Source organism: Hemiscyllium ocellatum, chromosome 7 (genome assembly GCF_020745735.1).
Source record: "Hemiscyllium ocellatum isolate sHemOce1 chromosome 7, sHemOce1.pat.X.cur, whole genome shotgun sequence".
Lineage (NCBI taxonomy): Eukaryota > Metazoa > Chordata > Chondrichthyes > Orectolobiformes > Hemiscylliidae > Hemiscyllium > Hemiscyllium ocellatum.
In genome coordinates this window covers 32,156,752-32,171,825 of record NC_083407.1, presented here as the reverse complement: position 1 = coordinate 32,171,825, position 15,074 = coordinate 32,156,752, and the positions used below count along the sequence as shown (strand labels likewise).

The 15,074-nt window shown below is 36.4% G+C and overlaps 1 protein-coding gene across 2 annotated transcripts in view; it reads left to right on the top strand.

The window, feature by feature from the left end:
• The window catches only part of arhgap15 (Rho GTPase activating protein 15), a 736,069-nt gene that overhangs the window by 382,377 nt on the left and 338,618 nt on the right, over nt 1-15,074 (top strand). The window contains exon 9 of one of the 2 annotated variants that reach the window (XM_060827830.1): nt 1,250-1,376. In XM_060827830.1, coding sequence (XP_060683813.1) covers nt 1,250-1,376 — 127 coding nt within the window. Of the gene's footprint in view, nt 1-1,246; nt 1,377-15,074 lie in introns of both variants that reach the window. The other variant, XM_060827829.1, reaches the window with a different exon arrangement.

Genomic DNA, 15,074 nt, shown 5'->3' with positions numbered 1-15,074 from the left:
ATTTGAAAAAAAGTAAGTCTCAACTTACCTATAACAAATTCCCCAAAATAAGATAATAACAGAGTAAGTGTGGCAGCATCCAAGGAGCAGGAGAGTCAACGTTTCAGGCATGAGCCCTTCTTCAGGAAAGTTTTTTCCTGAAGAAGGGCTTATGCCCGAAACGTCGACTCTCCTGCTCTTTGGATGCTGCCTGACCTGCTGCGCTTTTCCAGCAACACATTTTCTGCTCTGATCTGCAGCATCTGCAGTCCTCACTTTCTCCTAATAACTGGGTAACCTGTTTCTTGAGGGGTAAGTATTCTAGGATACCGAATATCTGCCTAGATTTTGTGCTTAAGACCAAGACATGAAACTACAACTTTCAGACTCAAAGTCACGAATGTGCTTTATCATTGAGATTTTTCAGAATTCTACTGACCATCCTTTTTTATTAATTGCAATTTTGATTTCTGGTTTCCTCCCACAGTCTGAAGATGTGCAGTTAGGTGAATCAGTCATGCTAAATTGCCCGTGGTGTGTATGTACGGTGGATTAGCCTTGGGAAACACAGGGTTGCAGGGATGGGGTGGGTCCCTGTTTGGAGGGTTAGTATGGGCTGAGTGGCCAGCTTCCACACTGTAGAGATTCTAGAGGAAACTTTTAATGAAATAAATTGTCATGTAAAGGATGTTGTAACTTTTTAACCCAATGATGTGGTGGGAATAGTGGGTATGATAGGAAACGATGGGTTGATGTCCAATTTGGAAACCTCTAAGGTGGAGTTTTATTTCAGTTCATGTACCTAATCAGGTGAAATAACATAAACTGTATCATTGTGAGCTTCTCAGTTGTTCATGATGCAGTCCACCAACTTACATTCTGCAAAATGTTTCTCTTTTTCCTCTTTTTCCCAACCACCACACACCAATTCACAATCAAGATATTTGATCACACATCTAGTCAAAGGGATTAATGGAAGAACTGATCGATGGCATGCCAGGCATGCTAGGTTACATGTGAATGTTCAATTTCCCTTTTTTGCTATAGAGTAATCCCTTTGTCATCTAACATTGTATGGGAATTTGCTTTGGAATAAATCAGAGGCAACAAAGTTAAGTCACTATGCATTATTACACCTACTCTTATCTACCACAATTTTACTTAAAATTGACCATTGACACATGTACTACAATTATCGTTTTACAAATGTGGTAATGAGTATATCTCCTTTTTTTTTATCTATCTATTAATGACATTATGGTCAAAGAAGGGAACCTCCACAACAGCAATCAGTATCTGGAAAAGCTCAAGCAGTGAAGAGCTGAGTAGAAATGAGGGTGACAACAACAGCAAATCAAACACAAAAGAAGCAAAGCCTGAACACAGAAAATCAATAAGTAAGTAATTTAGCATTGTCATGTCTCATATGTAAGCTTCTCTTTGGAAAATCACACGGAATTATATTCTGCAAATGTATTAATTCTTTTCTATTTGTTCATGAGAGAATCGTTGGCAAAAGCAAGCATTGATTACATACCCCTAAATGCCCTCAAGAAGGTGGTGATGAGCCATATTCTTAAACTGTTACTGTCCATTGGGCTGTTAGGGAGGAAATTCCAGGATTTTAACTGAATGACATGAAGCAACAGCAATACAGTTCCAGGTCAAGATGGTGTGTTGCTTGGAAGGAAAAGGTTTTGATGTTCACATTCATCTTTGATAAAATTTGTGTCAAATTCATTATTTAATGAATAGTTATATATTTCTCCTTACTTTTGAAAGTGTCCACCAAGACCAAGCACCAAACCTGCTACACTGCACCCCCCCCCCCAATACCACACCCTCCCATCCATCAGCACTCCCAGTTTTTCCCTTTACCCCCTCAACCAACCATTCTTTACTACTCTAAACAGAAAGAAAATCAACAGGAGCTATTGGTAACCACCAGTCCTTCCTGAATTACTTAAAACAGCTATGGCAATGATAACCGTTCACGTTTATGTTGGAAAATCACAGTGAAGACAACAAAAACACACAAACTAATCATCTGAAAAAATGTGCAATGCTTTGCTCAGCAAAAGAATTCTGTGGCTCTTTTATGTTCTGTTGTGCTGCATAGAAATGTTCAACATTATGATTCCTTACTGCTGGAAGTTGAAAGTATTCCTAATCCCCTATAGTGTCTGCTGGGACTGTGGATAAGCAAATAAGCACTTCTAAACTGTCAGTGTTCATTCTCATTTAGTTTACCTAAGATATTGCAGACATCTGCACCCAAGGTCAAAGTTTGTTGCTATTATTTAGCAGATTCTGCAAGGGCGTTTGTATAAATCCAGATCACTAGACAGACAATTTATTGGTTAAGTGAAACCATCACAAATAAATTATATCAGACTTTGAGGTTCTGTCACAGCTTCTACCATTGTCTAAATCTTAGCTGTTAAGTTGATACGGTAACTGACTTTCAAAATGTACTTGAAAGTAGAACCACCTAGGAGATATATGAAGGAGAGCAATATGTAATCTAATAAAATTAGATAAAATAGCTTTGTTGTAACAATCCTTATTGCAATGTATTTTAACAAAGGTATATGTTGTAAAATATATTTTGGTCTAGTATAGAGAATAAACGAAGCAATAAACATTGGTGTATTCCCTGGCACTGTCATCAATCACCTTAGAGGAGAATTCCTTTTCAATTGGAATTAGGAATAATCTAGGAGGCTTTTTAAATCATTTTCGATTGCTCATTTTTGAGTTATTTCTGAATCAAACTGTTTTTGCTTTTATAGAATATTTAAAGTGCTTTTTGAGTATTGTGGACAAATATTGTTTGAGTATTGTTCCATCACTTCTTGTCCTTTTCTTGGTGGCTTCTGTATTGATGAAAAACTATTTCTTACAATGTTTTGATTTATTTGGTCTTTCAGACAATGCTGCTAATAGTTTATGGTAAAAGTTACTCCCTGAGTTCTAAATTAAAACAATAGAGGAACTATGTGCTGAAATAATACTTCTGTGCTTTGTTATAACAGCAACTGTGTTCTTTGAATGTAAACTAACAGAATTTATGACGATGGATTAATGTTTTTACATTTTTATTGCACTGAAAAGTATGGTGGCCATTCTATATTTGTTCTGGCTTTAAGTAGGTTTTGAATCAAATGGAAGTAATTTTACTAAAATCATTAACATCATACTGGCCAAAGTAATAGCAGCCCAATTACAATTTAAAAAAATATTTTTATCACTGCAACAAATGGATATGTTTCTGTGATTGCAAGGCTGTCATCGCACATTATGGTTTAAGATTACAGATATGAGCAGTTGGGTGGCATGGTGACTCGGTGGTTAGCACTACTGTTTCACAGCACCAGGGACCCAGATTTTATTCCAGCTTCGGGCAACTATCTGTGTGGAAGTTGCCTATTCTCCCCATGTCTGCTTGGGTTTCCTCTGGGTGCTCCAGTTTCCTCCCACAACCCAAAGATGCGCAAGTTAGTTGGAATGGCAAAGCTAAATTGCCATATTCTACAGGGATGTGCAGGCTAACTAAATTAGCCATGGGAATTGCAGGGTTACAAGGATAGGTAGAGAGTGAGTTGGGGTATAATGCTCTTTTGTGGGTCACTATGGATTTAATGGGCTGAATGACCTGTTTCCACATGGTAGGGATTCTATGATAAAATTCAATACAGTGATATATTTCAGAAAGACTTGATAAGGTACCACATGAAATGTTACAAAGTAAGGTAAGAGCGTACAGTGCCAGAGATCACGTATCAATGTGGACAAAGCATTGGTTCACTAACAGTTTGCACACTGCAGGTATAAATGTTTTTTTAAGGTGGCTAGCAAAGAGTAGTGGACCCAGTAGGATCAACCATTTGCAATTTATATCAATGACTTGGATTGAGGTACTGAATACATGGTAACTAAATTTGCTGATGATTCCAAAATAGATTGGAATTGTAAATTGTCAAGATGAGGTAAAGAATCTGCAAAGTGATATGGACAGGTTATGTGATTGGACAAAAAAAGGTTGAAATATAACATGGGAGAATGTACACTTGTCCACTTTAACAAGAAGGATAGAAAAGCATGCTATTGTGTAAAGTCTACTGTGTAAATGTAGACTGCTTATCAAGGCAGTACATAGAGATCTGGGTGTCCTGACACATGAATCACCAGAAGCTAAATTAGCACGTACAGTGAATAAATAGGAAGGCAAAGGGAACATTGGTGTTGATTCCAATGACATCTAAGAACAATAGTCAGGATTTTTTTCTGAAGCTGTGCAGGTCTTAAGTGAGATCACATTTGGAGTATTATATACGATTTTGGTCTCATTTGAAGAAAAAGATAGAACTGCATTCAAAACAGTTCAGAGATGGTTTACTCAATCCTTTGGGTCAATAACCATTGGAGTTTAGAAGGGTGAGATGTGATCATGGTGGCTTATGTAAGATTCCATGCTGTACATCTCAATGACTCTATGGCTTGTATGGTTGAATACTGAGAGGATGTTTCCTCTTTTGTTGATGAATAAACTAAGGGAAAAACTTTAAGAAAATGAAGCCTCCGACAAAAATGATGATGAAGAGAAATATTTTTCAGGGGTCACTAGTAAGTGGAATTTTCTTCTCCAGAAAGCAGTGGAGGCTTGGTCATTGAATTTATTCAGGAATCATTAGATAAGTGATTTTTAAACAAGGAAGATAAGGATTATGGGAGCAGATAGGAAAGTGGAGCTGTGATGACAACCTGATTAACCATGATCAAATTAAATAAGTGCTGAATGTTCTTCTCCTACAGCTAAGTCCTGTGTTCTGTCATTCCCATCGAATGATTTTCTTACAATCACAAACATACATAAAATATAAGGCATGATAATTGGTGGCATTGCTAGCCATGTCTAGATTCTGCTCTATTTGAAAATGTGTTCTTTGAGGATTACCTACCTTTTTCTGCCACTTTCATGTGTCTACATTTTTTAATCAAATGTTGACATTTTCAGATTCTTTGAAAAATACTGTGACATAAGGTTGCTCACATGAGGGATGGCAAATATGCCAATGTTTAAAACACAGCTATAGCGTTGCCAAAGTATGGTGAAAAATGCACTGCTGACACTGTTAAAGCTAAAATAGTGCCCTCTTTGGAATGTTTCAAAAGGCACAGGCATCATGCAAACCTGACCAGTTTTTCTTTCCGTGACTTACGCATTAGCAATTTTTGTTTAGATTAGGCTAAAGTGCTTGTGAATTATTGACCCTCAATTCAAGATTTCAAAATTTCAGTGTTCCTTTGGCAGATGCCATTAATATTTTGCCTAATACTTGATGGGGAGCATATTGATACATAGAAAAATCATGTAAACAGCTTATTAGATTGCATGATGCATTTTCCAATCGAACAATTGATTTATATAAAGCAAGTTTTATTTTGTTTCTCATATGGTGATATATCTTGTTATCATTGCTGCTAAGTCAGACTCAGAAGTAAATGCTTGTTTGATATGACAGAACATAAACTTTGCTAAAAAAAAGCCATGAAGTCGAAGGTTTTTATCCTGCACTCATCAGAACCAACAACCGTTAAAGTTGGCTTTCTTACATTTTAATTCTGATTTGAGTAAGTCAGAAAATTCAACTTCACTCCCAAAATAACAAACCTGAGGTGAGTTTGTGAAGATTCCAACTTTGAAACTTCATAAGGCCTTTTGGCTATCAGTAAAGGGATAGGATTTCTCAGCTAAGCAGCCTACAGTGGAGTGGGATCTTCCAGTACAGTGACACAGCATGTCATATGTAGAAGCTTGTTGGGCTGGGTGCTGGATTTCTATGAACAGTAATTAATTATTTTTAGACTTTTGTATTAATTAATGGTTTGATATGTCAATGATGCTGATGTGCCTTCGCAAACTGATTACAAACATTGTTAAGCACATGATCCATGATTATTTTTCTCAAGGTCACCTTGACAATATTTCAAAACAACCAAAACATGTGTTTTGGATTCAGCTTATGTCTCTAAATTATTTATGTCACAGGTTTTCAGTTGCTAAGAATGCTAAAATAGCTATCACTGTAGAGGTACTGTTATGCATTATTGTTATTTGCAGTTTTGTTCAGATGTTTTATTATACAATTTTGATGTAGTGTAAAATTTGCCTTACATGGCAAACAAAAAGGAATAATCAAGCTTTCAAATGAGTCCCCACATGGTTATAGCAAGATTGAGGATTTTGTTCAATAACTTTAGCTCAAGATACTCATAAAAAGAAGAAAAACTTGTAATTGTCATCCTCATAGTTAATCCTTAGACTTGTGTCATTTTTTTCTATACATGGAATTTTAAAGGCTTCCTGTGATGCTCGGGGAATTAGACTTTATAGACAGGTAGGCTATTTGGTAAATGCTGCTGATTGCAGTTATGTGGTACTGATGTTTGCTTTGAGAAAGGTTTCAACAAAGAAATCCTTTTGCAGCTCAAATCAGAAGTACTCCCTGTGGTGCTCTGTACTATTCCTGCCCTCTTTGTTGTTGCCTTTTTCTCCCATCAGCTTATGTTGAAACCTGGCATTTGAAATCAGACTGATATTTGATGATTAATCCTCTTTTCATCATGCTGAGAAAACCATGTTTAAATGCTGGAATAATTTGTGCATCATTTAATGAATGTTTGCTTTGAAACACTTACCTTGGTCTTTTTATTCTTTCTTCTGTTCCCCTGTAGATTTATACTGTTTGTTTTTGCTCTGCTGAAAACAAGTCAGCAAACATTTCTGTTGTCTTTGGTTCATCAGAATTATTCAAAGGAAATCTGTTCAGAAATCTGTAATTGTTAGTATTAACAGTGACTTTTTTTTAAAATGGTGACATCTAGAATCAAACCAGCTACTTTTATGCATATGAGTTACCTAACTTCTGTAAACTTCTTTCGTCTTAGTCATTTTTGTTTTGGTTAACTGACTGTGGGAGTTCAAGCATTTTCGAGGCACTATTTGATCATGTGTAAATGTTATTCACCTCAACACATAACAGTTTGTAGCAATTAACCATTATTTGTCAACTGAAGCATTTTCAACAGTTAAACAGCAATGAGCTTGACCATGTATTGGCTTAAGAAATAAGAGTTAGCAGTAGCTTTTCATTGGGGAAGGACCTCAATGCATTATAGAATTATCCCCCATGCTGCTTTTGCTATAAAAGAAGCATATTCTCATAACACATTCCAATTAAGCATGCTCAGTTGACTGTTGAGAGAGACCCATTGAGGATAGGCTGAATGATTGAAGGATGAGACAAAAGCTTTTCAATCGTTTTGATGATCTTCAATTCAGAAAGACAATATTTTTGCAAGTATTGCTATTCAGTCAAACTTCAAATATTATTTTTTCAACATTTCTTTTGATCTTATTTACCAAACACTAAGCCCTTTAAACCATAGATTAAAACTTTTTATTTTCTAGATCACTGACTTTGACATGGGATCTCAAATCATTGGAGACCACCATATTAGCAAATCCTGTAGTTTGCCAGGGAGATTGTTTGCACAAAGAATTTAATGGAGTGAAAGCAGTATGCTCCCAAAAATGTCACTCTGACTTTGAAGACTCTTGATGTTCTAACAAACGTCAGTGAAAAAATAGTATTTGGAAAGTTTAATTAAAACATTTATTATAGACCAATGATATTTTTCTCATTTACTTTGCACATATTTACACACAGCAATGGTAAATATTTGCAGCTTTCAATTAAACAATTGAATCTTGTGACTTAGACAGAGGAATAATATTAGAAAGGGATACTTAAGACCATTATTAAATTTAATGGAATGTTTCAGGCATGCGTCGAAGCCAATGGCATTTCATGTAAAGTAATGCTTTCTTTAGATTAGTCTTAATTTGGAAAGTTACATTAATTTTTAGTTGAAGCATTTATTTTGTGGTAAAGTTCATTTTGTTAGGACAACTTCTGTCACAAACAACATAAGTGTAAGGAATTTCAATCCTATCATCCTTCAGGTTTTTTTTGCAACATTCAGAATGTAACAGCCTTACATTATTTTCTATGAATTGATATGAAATTTGTTTATTATCACAAAGAACATAGCTTTTTAAACATAACCATTTTTGCAAAGTATAATTGATTCATCATTGCTGGTATTTTTTTTCCTTTTCCCAAATCAGCTTCTATCAAGATACAAATACACAGGAATTATGAGTCAGAAGTTCCAGATAACTGTGTTATTTCAAAATGAGAAAGGATCATATTAAAGTTTAGTTTGCCAAACTTTCTTAAATTACTACATGAAACATATGCCAAGACATTCCATTATCTCAATCAAAAATAAGTGACCAGATCTCTGGACATTTTACAGCACATTTTAGTCACTGTAATATTGAAATATAATTGCAAGAAAGCAACAATAAAAATGAATATTGGTGTGGGATAGAGATAGGACATCAATGCAATTAAATGAAACAAGATTCATCTGCAAATGAGTGTGTTCTAGACATTGTCGAAAGAAAACAGTTAAAGGTACATATATCAGGTCCCGAAGAGGCTCAGGATGTCTTTTGTTACATTTATGATTTGAATTCAATAATGTACATTATGCCCCAGATTTGGTTGCACTCAGTGCCCCATATAAATGCAGCATAACCCCTTATTATCAGCAATTTCCCTCATTATAAACAACTAATAAATAAATATTCAATGTGCTTTATTAATTATTTACTGAACCTGCATCTAAGCCTTTCTCAATTCTTATAGTAAAACATCAATAGCCTTGCACCTCAAAGCTCTGCGATCTCTCAGCATTTAGACAATTCTTCCTTCCAAAGTGGACAATTTCGTTGAGTTCATTTCACAAATTACTTTTCCACCTATTCTTTGTTTCATAAGCAAAGTGAGCAGCCAGACTATCGGTCCCTTCATGCAAGTCATTTCTATAAATTATAAGTTGAAGCCCTGTACTGATCCCTGTGGGACCCCACTCATTGCCTCCCGGAAAGTGACCCATTTATCCATTGTTTGTTTCCCATTGGTTGCCTGATCTTCTATGCCAATATATTATCACTTTGATCTTGAGCATTTACTTTCTGCAATAAGCTTTGATGTGGCACCTCATCAAAAAACTTGTAGAAATCTAAGTATGGTATAACCACTGATTCCCCTTTATCCATGAAATACTTCTTCACGTAATACTTCTTCAAAGAACGTCAATAAATTGCTGAAATATGATTTCACTTTCACAAATATTCTGACTCTACCTGATTATCTTGAGCGTGTCTGACTGCCTGCTATGAAGTCTTAATGATATCTTTGAACATCTTCCTTATGACAAATATTAAGCTAATTCGGGGTGGCATGGTTGCTCAGTCTCACAGTGCCAAGGACCTGGGTTCGGATGATTGTCTGTGTGGAGTTTGCACATTCTCCTCACTGTCTGCGCAGGTTTCCTCCGGGTGCTCTGGTTTCCTCCCACAAACCAAAGATGTGTAGGTTAGGTGAATTAGCTATGCCCATAGTGTTAGGTGTGCTAGTCAGGGATAAATATAGGGTAGGGGAATCAGTCTGGGTGGGTCGATGTGGACTTACTGGGCCAAAGGGCCTGTTTCCATACAGTAGGGAAATTTAATCTAATCTAACTGGCTTTGTAGTTTCTTGCTTTCTGTCTCCTTCCAATTCTGAATAAAATTTGCTATCTTCCATCTAAGGGGACCATCACTGAATTCAGACAATTTGTGAAAATTAGAACTAAGAAATCAACTATCTTACTAGCAACTAGTAAAACCCTAGGTTGAAGTCCAAAAGACCCAAAGACTTGAGTGACACAGTGGTTAGCACTGCTGCCTCACAGCATCAGGGACCTAGGTTAAATTCCAGCCTCAGGCTACTCTCTGTATGGAGTGTGCATATTCTCCCCATGTCTGTGAGGTCTTCCCCCAGGTGCTCTAATTTCCTTCCAGAGTCCAAACATGGTGAATATTGGGTGGCGTGGCCATGCTAACATGTCTGTAGTATGCATGGATGTGCAGGCTTGGTGGATTAGCCATGGGAAATGCAGGATTACAGAGATGTGGTTGGAGGGTCAGTGTGGATTTGATTGAACAAATGACTTGCGACCACACTGTCAGGATTCTATGACCAACAATACCACTTCCCCAGTGTTTGTTAATTTCTTTTGTTCCTCTATTTCTTCTATTCCTTTATTATTCAAAGTTTGTGAGAAGATTTGTAGCTCAGGTGCTCGTTGTTGTGGTTCTGTTCGCTGAGCTAGGAATTTGTGTTGCAGACATTTCGTCCCCTGTCTAGGTGACATCCTCAGAGCTTGGGAGCCTCCTGTGAAGCACTTCTGTGATGTTTCCTCCGGCATTAATAGTGGTTTGTCTCTGCCACTTCCGGTTGTCAGTTCCAGCTGTCCACTGCAGTAGCCGATATATTGGGTCCAGGACAGAACAGAACAGAACCACAACATTCCTTTATTATAGTTATGTCTGATATGTAACTTCTGCAATGAAGACCGTTGCAAAATGCCTGGTCAGTTCCTCTGCCATCTTCGTATATTCCATTTCAAATTCACCAGACTTACATTCTTTAGGACCAATGTTCACTTTGATAACATTTTTCATTTTTAAATATCGATGGAAACTACTATTATATGGGTTTTATATTTCTGGCTAATTTTCTCTTGTACTCTAATTGTTTTCTCCTTATAAATCTTTTACTCACCTTTTTGTCATATTCTTTACTATCTTCTAACCTGCCACCAATCTTTATACAATTATAAGCTTTTTCTTTCAATTTGGTACTGCTTTTAACATTTTTTGAGTTGTCCATGGATGGTGGGTCTTCCATTCGGAATTTTTCTTTCTTATTGGAATGAATCTGCCAATTAACTGTGGCAAGTTCTACTTCCATACCCCCAAAATTGTCCTTAATGAAATTGAAAAAATGAGAGGGCACACTCCTCATTCCTCAAATTGAAAGTAAATTTCAAGCTTATTATAATCCTGGTTATGAGAGGAGCCTTTAATATGAGCTCATTAATTAATGCTATCTCAATGCATAGTTTATTTGTTTTTTTCCAAATGCAACCTGAATTTAGTTTTGTTCATTTATTATCATTGTAATCATGAACCACTCACAAGTATACTTCATCTATCCCTTTCTTTTAATGTCTGTTGCAAATGTGTTGCTGGTCAAAGCACAGCAGGTTAGGCAGCATCTCAGGAATAGAGAATTCGACGTTTCGAGCATAAGCCCTTCATCAGGAATGAAGGGCTTATGCTTGAAACGTCGAATTCTCTATTCCTGAGATGCTGCCTAACCTGCTGTGCTTTGACCAGCAACACATTTGCAGCTGTGATCTCCAGCATCTGCAGACCTCATTTTTTACTCGAAGATTTTAATGTCTGTTAAACATTTACCTTTTTAATGTGTTTCTCTCTTGCCTTGTCTGTACTCTTTGGCTGATCACATTTTCCCAAGTTTGATCCATTTTCCCCATTAAAAAGTTCAAAACCTTCTTTAAATCTCTAGTTATGTGGCTTTCTTGAACAGTTATCCCAGCAGTGTTCAGATGCAGACCGCCCCAATGTAACTACTTCAATAGAATTGGTTGAAGTGTCTCATGAATCGAAATCTACATCTCCCATACCAATCTTTGAGCTGTACATTAATTTATCTAATCTTCCTTGCCCTTTGCTAATTTGCCCCTAACTCAAATTTATGATAGCATGCTTTCTAATTTAGTGCTTAGCTCTTCATAATGATTCTGCAGAATTTCTGCCTTGTCCTGCCTATGCCATTGGCCGATAGATTTTAAGAACTTATATAACTGAAAGAGATGAATACACTGTATCTCAACACTCTCAAGAAAAAAAAATTCATGTTAATCATGTGCTGCATCAATTATCTATTTTGTGCCTTCTACAATTTACTAAAACTATTCATTTACCCAATCTTACATCGTACTTTTTTTGATGTTCACCATTCTTTATACAAAACTATTTTGTCTCTGACATTTGATCATCTTCCTTTTTATGAACACAAATTAATGCCTTGATCTTTTGCCAAACATATGACTACACTTCAATTTATATCTCGTCTTTAGAATCATGAATATCCCCTACAATATCAGTTATTTCTGCTGTGAAAAAGTCTGAACAGCACTGTTTGAAAACGTTCAGGAAATCCACCTGGTGTCTTGGATGTTATTTATTCTTCAACCAACACTAAAGATTTTTTTGTAAGAATTTGCTGCATGTAAATTGGCAGCTGTATTTCATCATCAAACAACAGTGACTACGCTTCAGAAATAAATTGTTGGCTGTGAAGTTCTTCATTCTGTCCTGAGGACATGAAAGGCACTGTATATTTGCAAGTCTTTCTCTTTTTGAAATCTCGACTGTGCTACTTTTTATTCAATGCAAATGTTCAGTCTTCAGTGTCTTCTTCAAGTTCAGATGCCAAAATCCATGATGACAGTTGCTCTCCACTGTTCCCTCTACATTGTCAACATGTACCATTGCACAGTACTGGGAAATGGGTAGTGTAAAAATATATCATGTGCAAGCACATTATCAGCTGTTGTCCATGCTTCTAGTTGTACACATTATCATGTAATACATACTGATGTAATGAAAACTGCTCGAAATACTAGTCATGGCAGGCAGTAAGTGGAAAGGAAGAAAACAAGTTAATGTTTATGGTCACTGACTTTTCATCAGACCTGAGAGAAGTTGGAGATGTTACAGATATTTTTTAAAAAAATAGGCAAGAACAAATAGATGAGAAGGCATAAAGAATAAGAGGGAAAGTCTGTCCTAGGAGGAGTACCATGAACATTTCTGGGCCCCACACTTCTGGAAGGATATGAACATATGAGAGAGAGAGCACAGAAGAGATTTGGAGAAGTTGGGATAGTTTTCCGTGGCATGCAAAAGACTTACATTAGATCTAGTAGAAGTTTTCAAAATCATGAGAGTAGTTAGGGTTTGGCACATACTTCTGGGAAGTGTGATGGAGACAGGTTCAATTGAAGTATTCACAAGATTATGAGAAAATGATTTAAATAAGAAAACATATGCAAAGTTATGGGAAAAGGGTAAGACAATAGGACTAAGTCATAATGCTCATTTGGTGCAGACATGACAGGTCAAAATAGGCTCCTTCTGCACCATAACAATTCTGTGGCTTCGAATATGGTGATGAACAGGAGAGATTATATGACTAAACCAATTAAAATGTAACAAAAAGATCCAACACTTGTAGTATTTTGCTTTGGTATTAACATATTTTGTCAAGTTCACATAGATACCGTGGCTTAGATATATAGGTGTTTAGTTTATATTGCTGAAAATGTGTTGCTGGTTAAAGCACAGCAGGTCAGGCAGTATCCAAGGAACAGGAAATTCGATGTTTCGGGCCAGAGCCCTTTATCAGGAAGGCTCTGGCCCGAAATGTCGAATTTCCTGTTCCTTGGATGCTACCTGACCTGCTGTGCTTTAACCAGCAACACATTTTCAGCTCTGATCTCCAGCATCTGCAGACTTCACTTTTTTCTCTGTTTAGTTTATATTCCAAAGCAGAGAGGTAGATGAAAGTAAAGTTTGTCTGAGGAATTGAAAGGTAAGCTTTCAATTTGAGCATGAATGTACAAGAAGGCTCAGTGTGAAGACACAGGTCGAATCTACTTTAAAAATGACAACCTACTGGGCAAAGTATCTAGGTGATAAGTCTGAAACTGTGACTTAGTTGACTTGTCGTTCTTGAACAGTTAAGTGTGTTTGATTTATTCAATTTCTAGTACAAGATATATGCTGAAAATCTAACTGTTATGCTGCCTAAACTTTTTAGTCTCAGCACAAGAGCAACCAGAAACCTTGACTTTGTTGGCTTGTATCTCTCCATTAAGTTGGCCATTTAAGATTAATAAACCTCTGCAGATCACCAGTGTGGTCTTGGTAATTTCTGATGAATATGAATGCACCACTACAGACAAAAGCTTTGTTACAAATTAGTTTCCCTGTTGGTAGGACCACTGCACATGCACCAGAATCCATTTTGAGACCAAGAGACAGAAGTGAACTCTCAGCAAATTCTAAATTCTGAACACAGTTATTTCTGCATTTCTGTGCAAGAGTGTTCTGCTAATACCATCGGCAGAAGCTACATTCGATAATTGAACTTCCTCTACTGTTGTCCCTGGTGGCAGAAATGATAGTCAAAATTAAGGATAAGTTTAGAACAAGGTGCTATCATCATACTGGGCAATGACTTGGCATTGTACTTGTCTTTAATTATGGCATTAGAATTTGTCAGCAGGCAATATATACAATGATATAATTAACACCTTTTATTTAGATATTTCTCATCATCATTAATTCTGAACTTGTTTTGAACCTTAAATTTGAAAACAAAATCCTTATAACATTTATAACAAGGGCCACTAGACATGCATACACGCATCTGTGCATAAGTAACGCAGCATTACACACAGACTTCAGCAGGTTCCAATAAATCCAGATTTTGTGGATTTGTCTGGCAGGAATCAGTAAAGCACTGATTCCCAAGAGGCATAGGAAAGACTTGATATTTCCACAGTGGCCCCCAAATATTGTTAAGCTGGGTTAATTTACTTCTGAGTTCCTGCCACTCTTTCAAAAGATATTGTAGTGATTAAGTCTTGTAACCACTCACAGAAGTTAGAAGTAGATTGGCTTCATAATTCAATATATATATATTGACTAAAGGATTATTTCAGTTTAGTTTACTGGATGCCAGTGTCTGTTGACAAAGAAAAGGACCTCGTTTTGTTTTATCAGTATCACAACTAAAATCCGGCCGGAAATTTTTATGCTTGGTATAATCTGGTCCATCACATTAACCATTACGTTAGAGAATTTGAAAAGTCAGCATATGTAGATATATTTTGATAAAAAATACTGATAGAGGAAAATTGGGTCAATAATCCTGTAATAATGAATTTGTGTATGATATTGGTGCTTAATCCTATATTTCACAATGTCTAGTATCTAGCCTGAATCATGACATTTTTTGAGGAAAAGCTGTTGCCTTGTT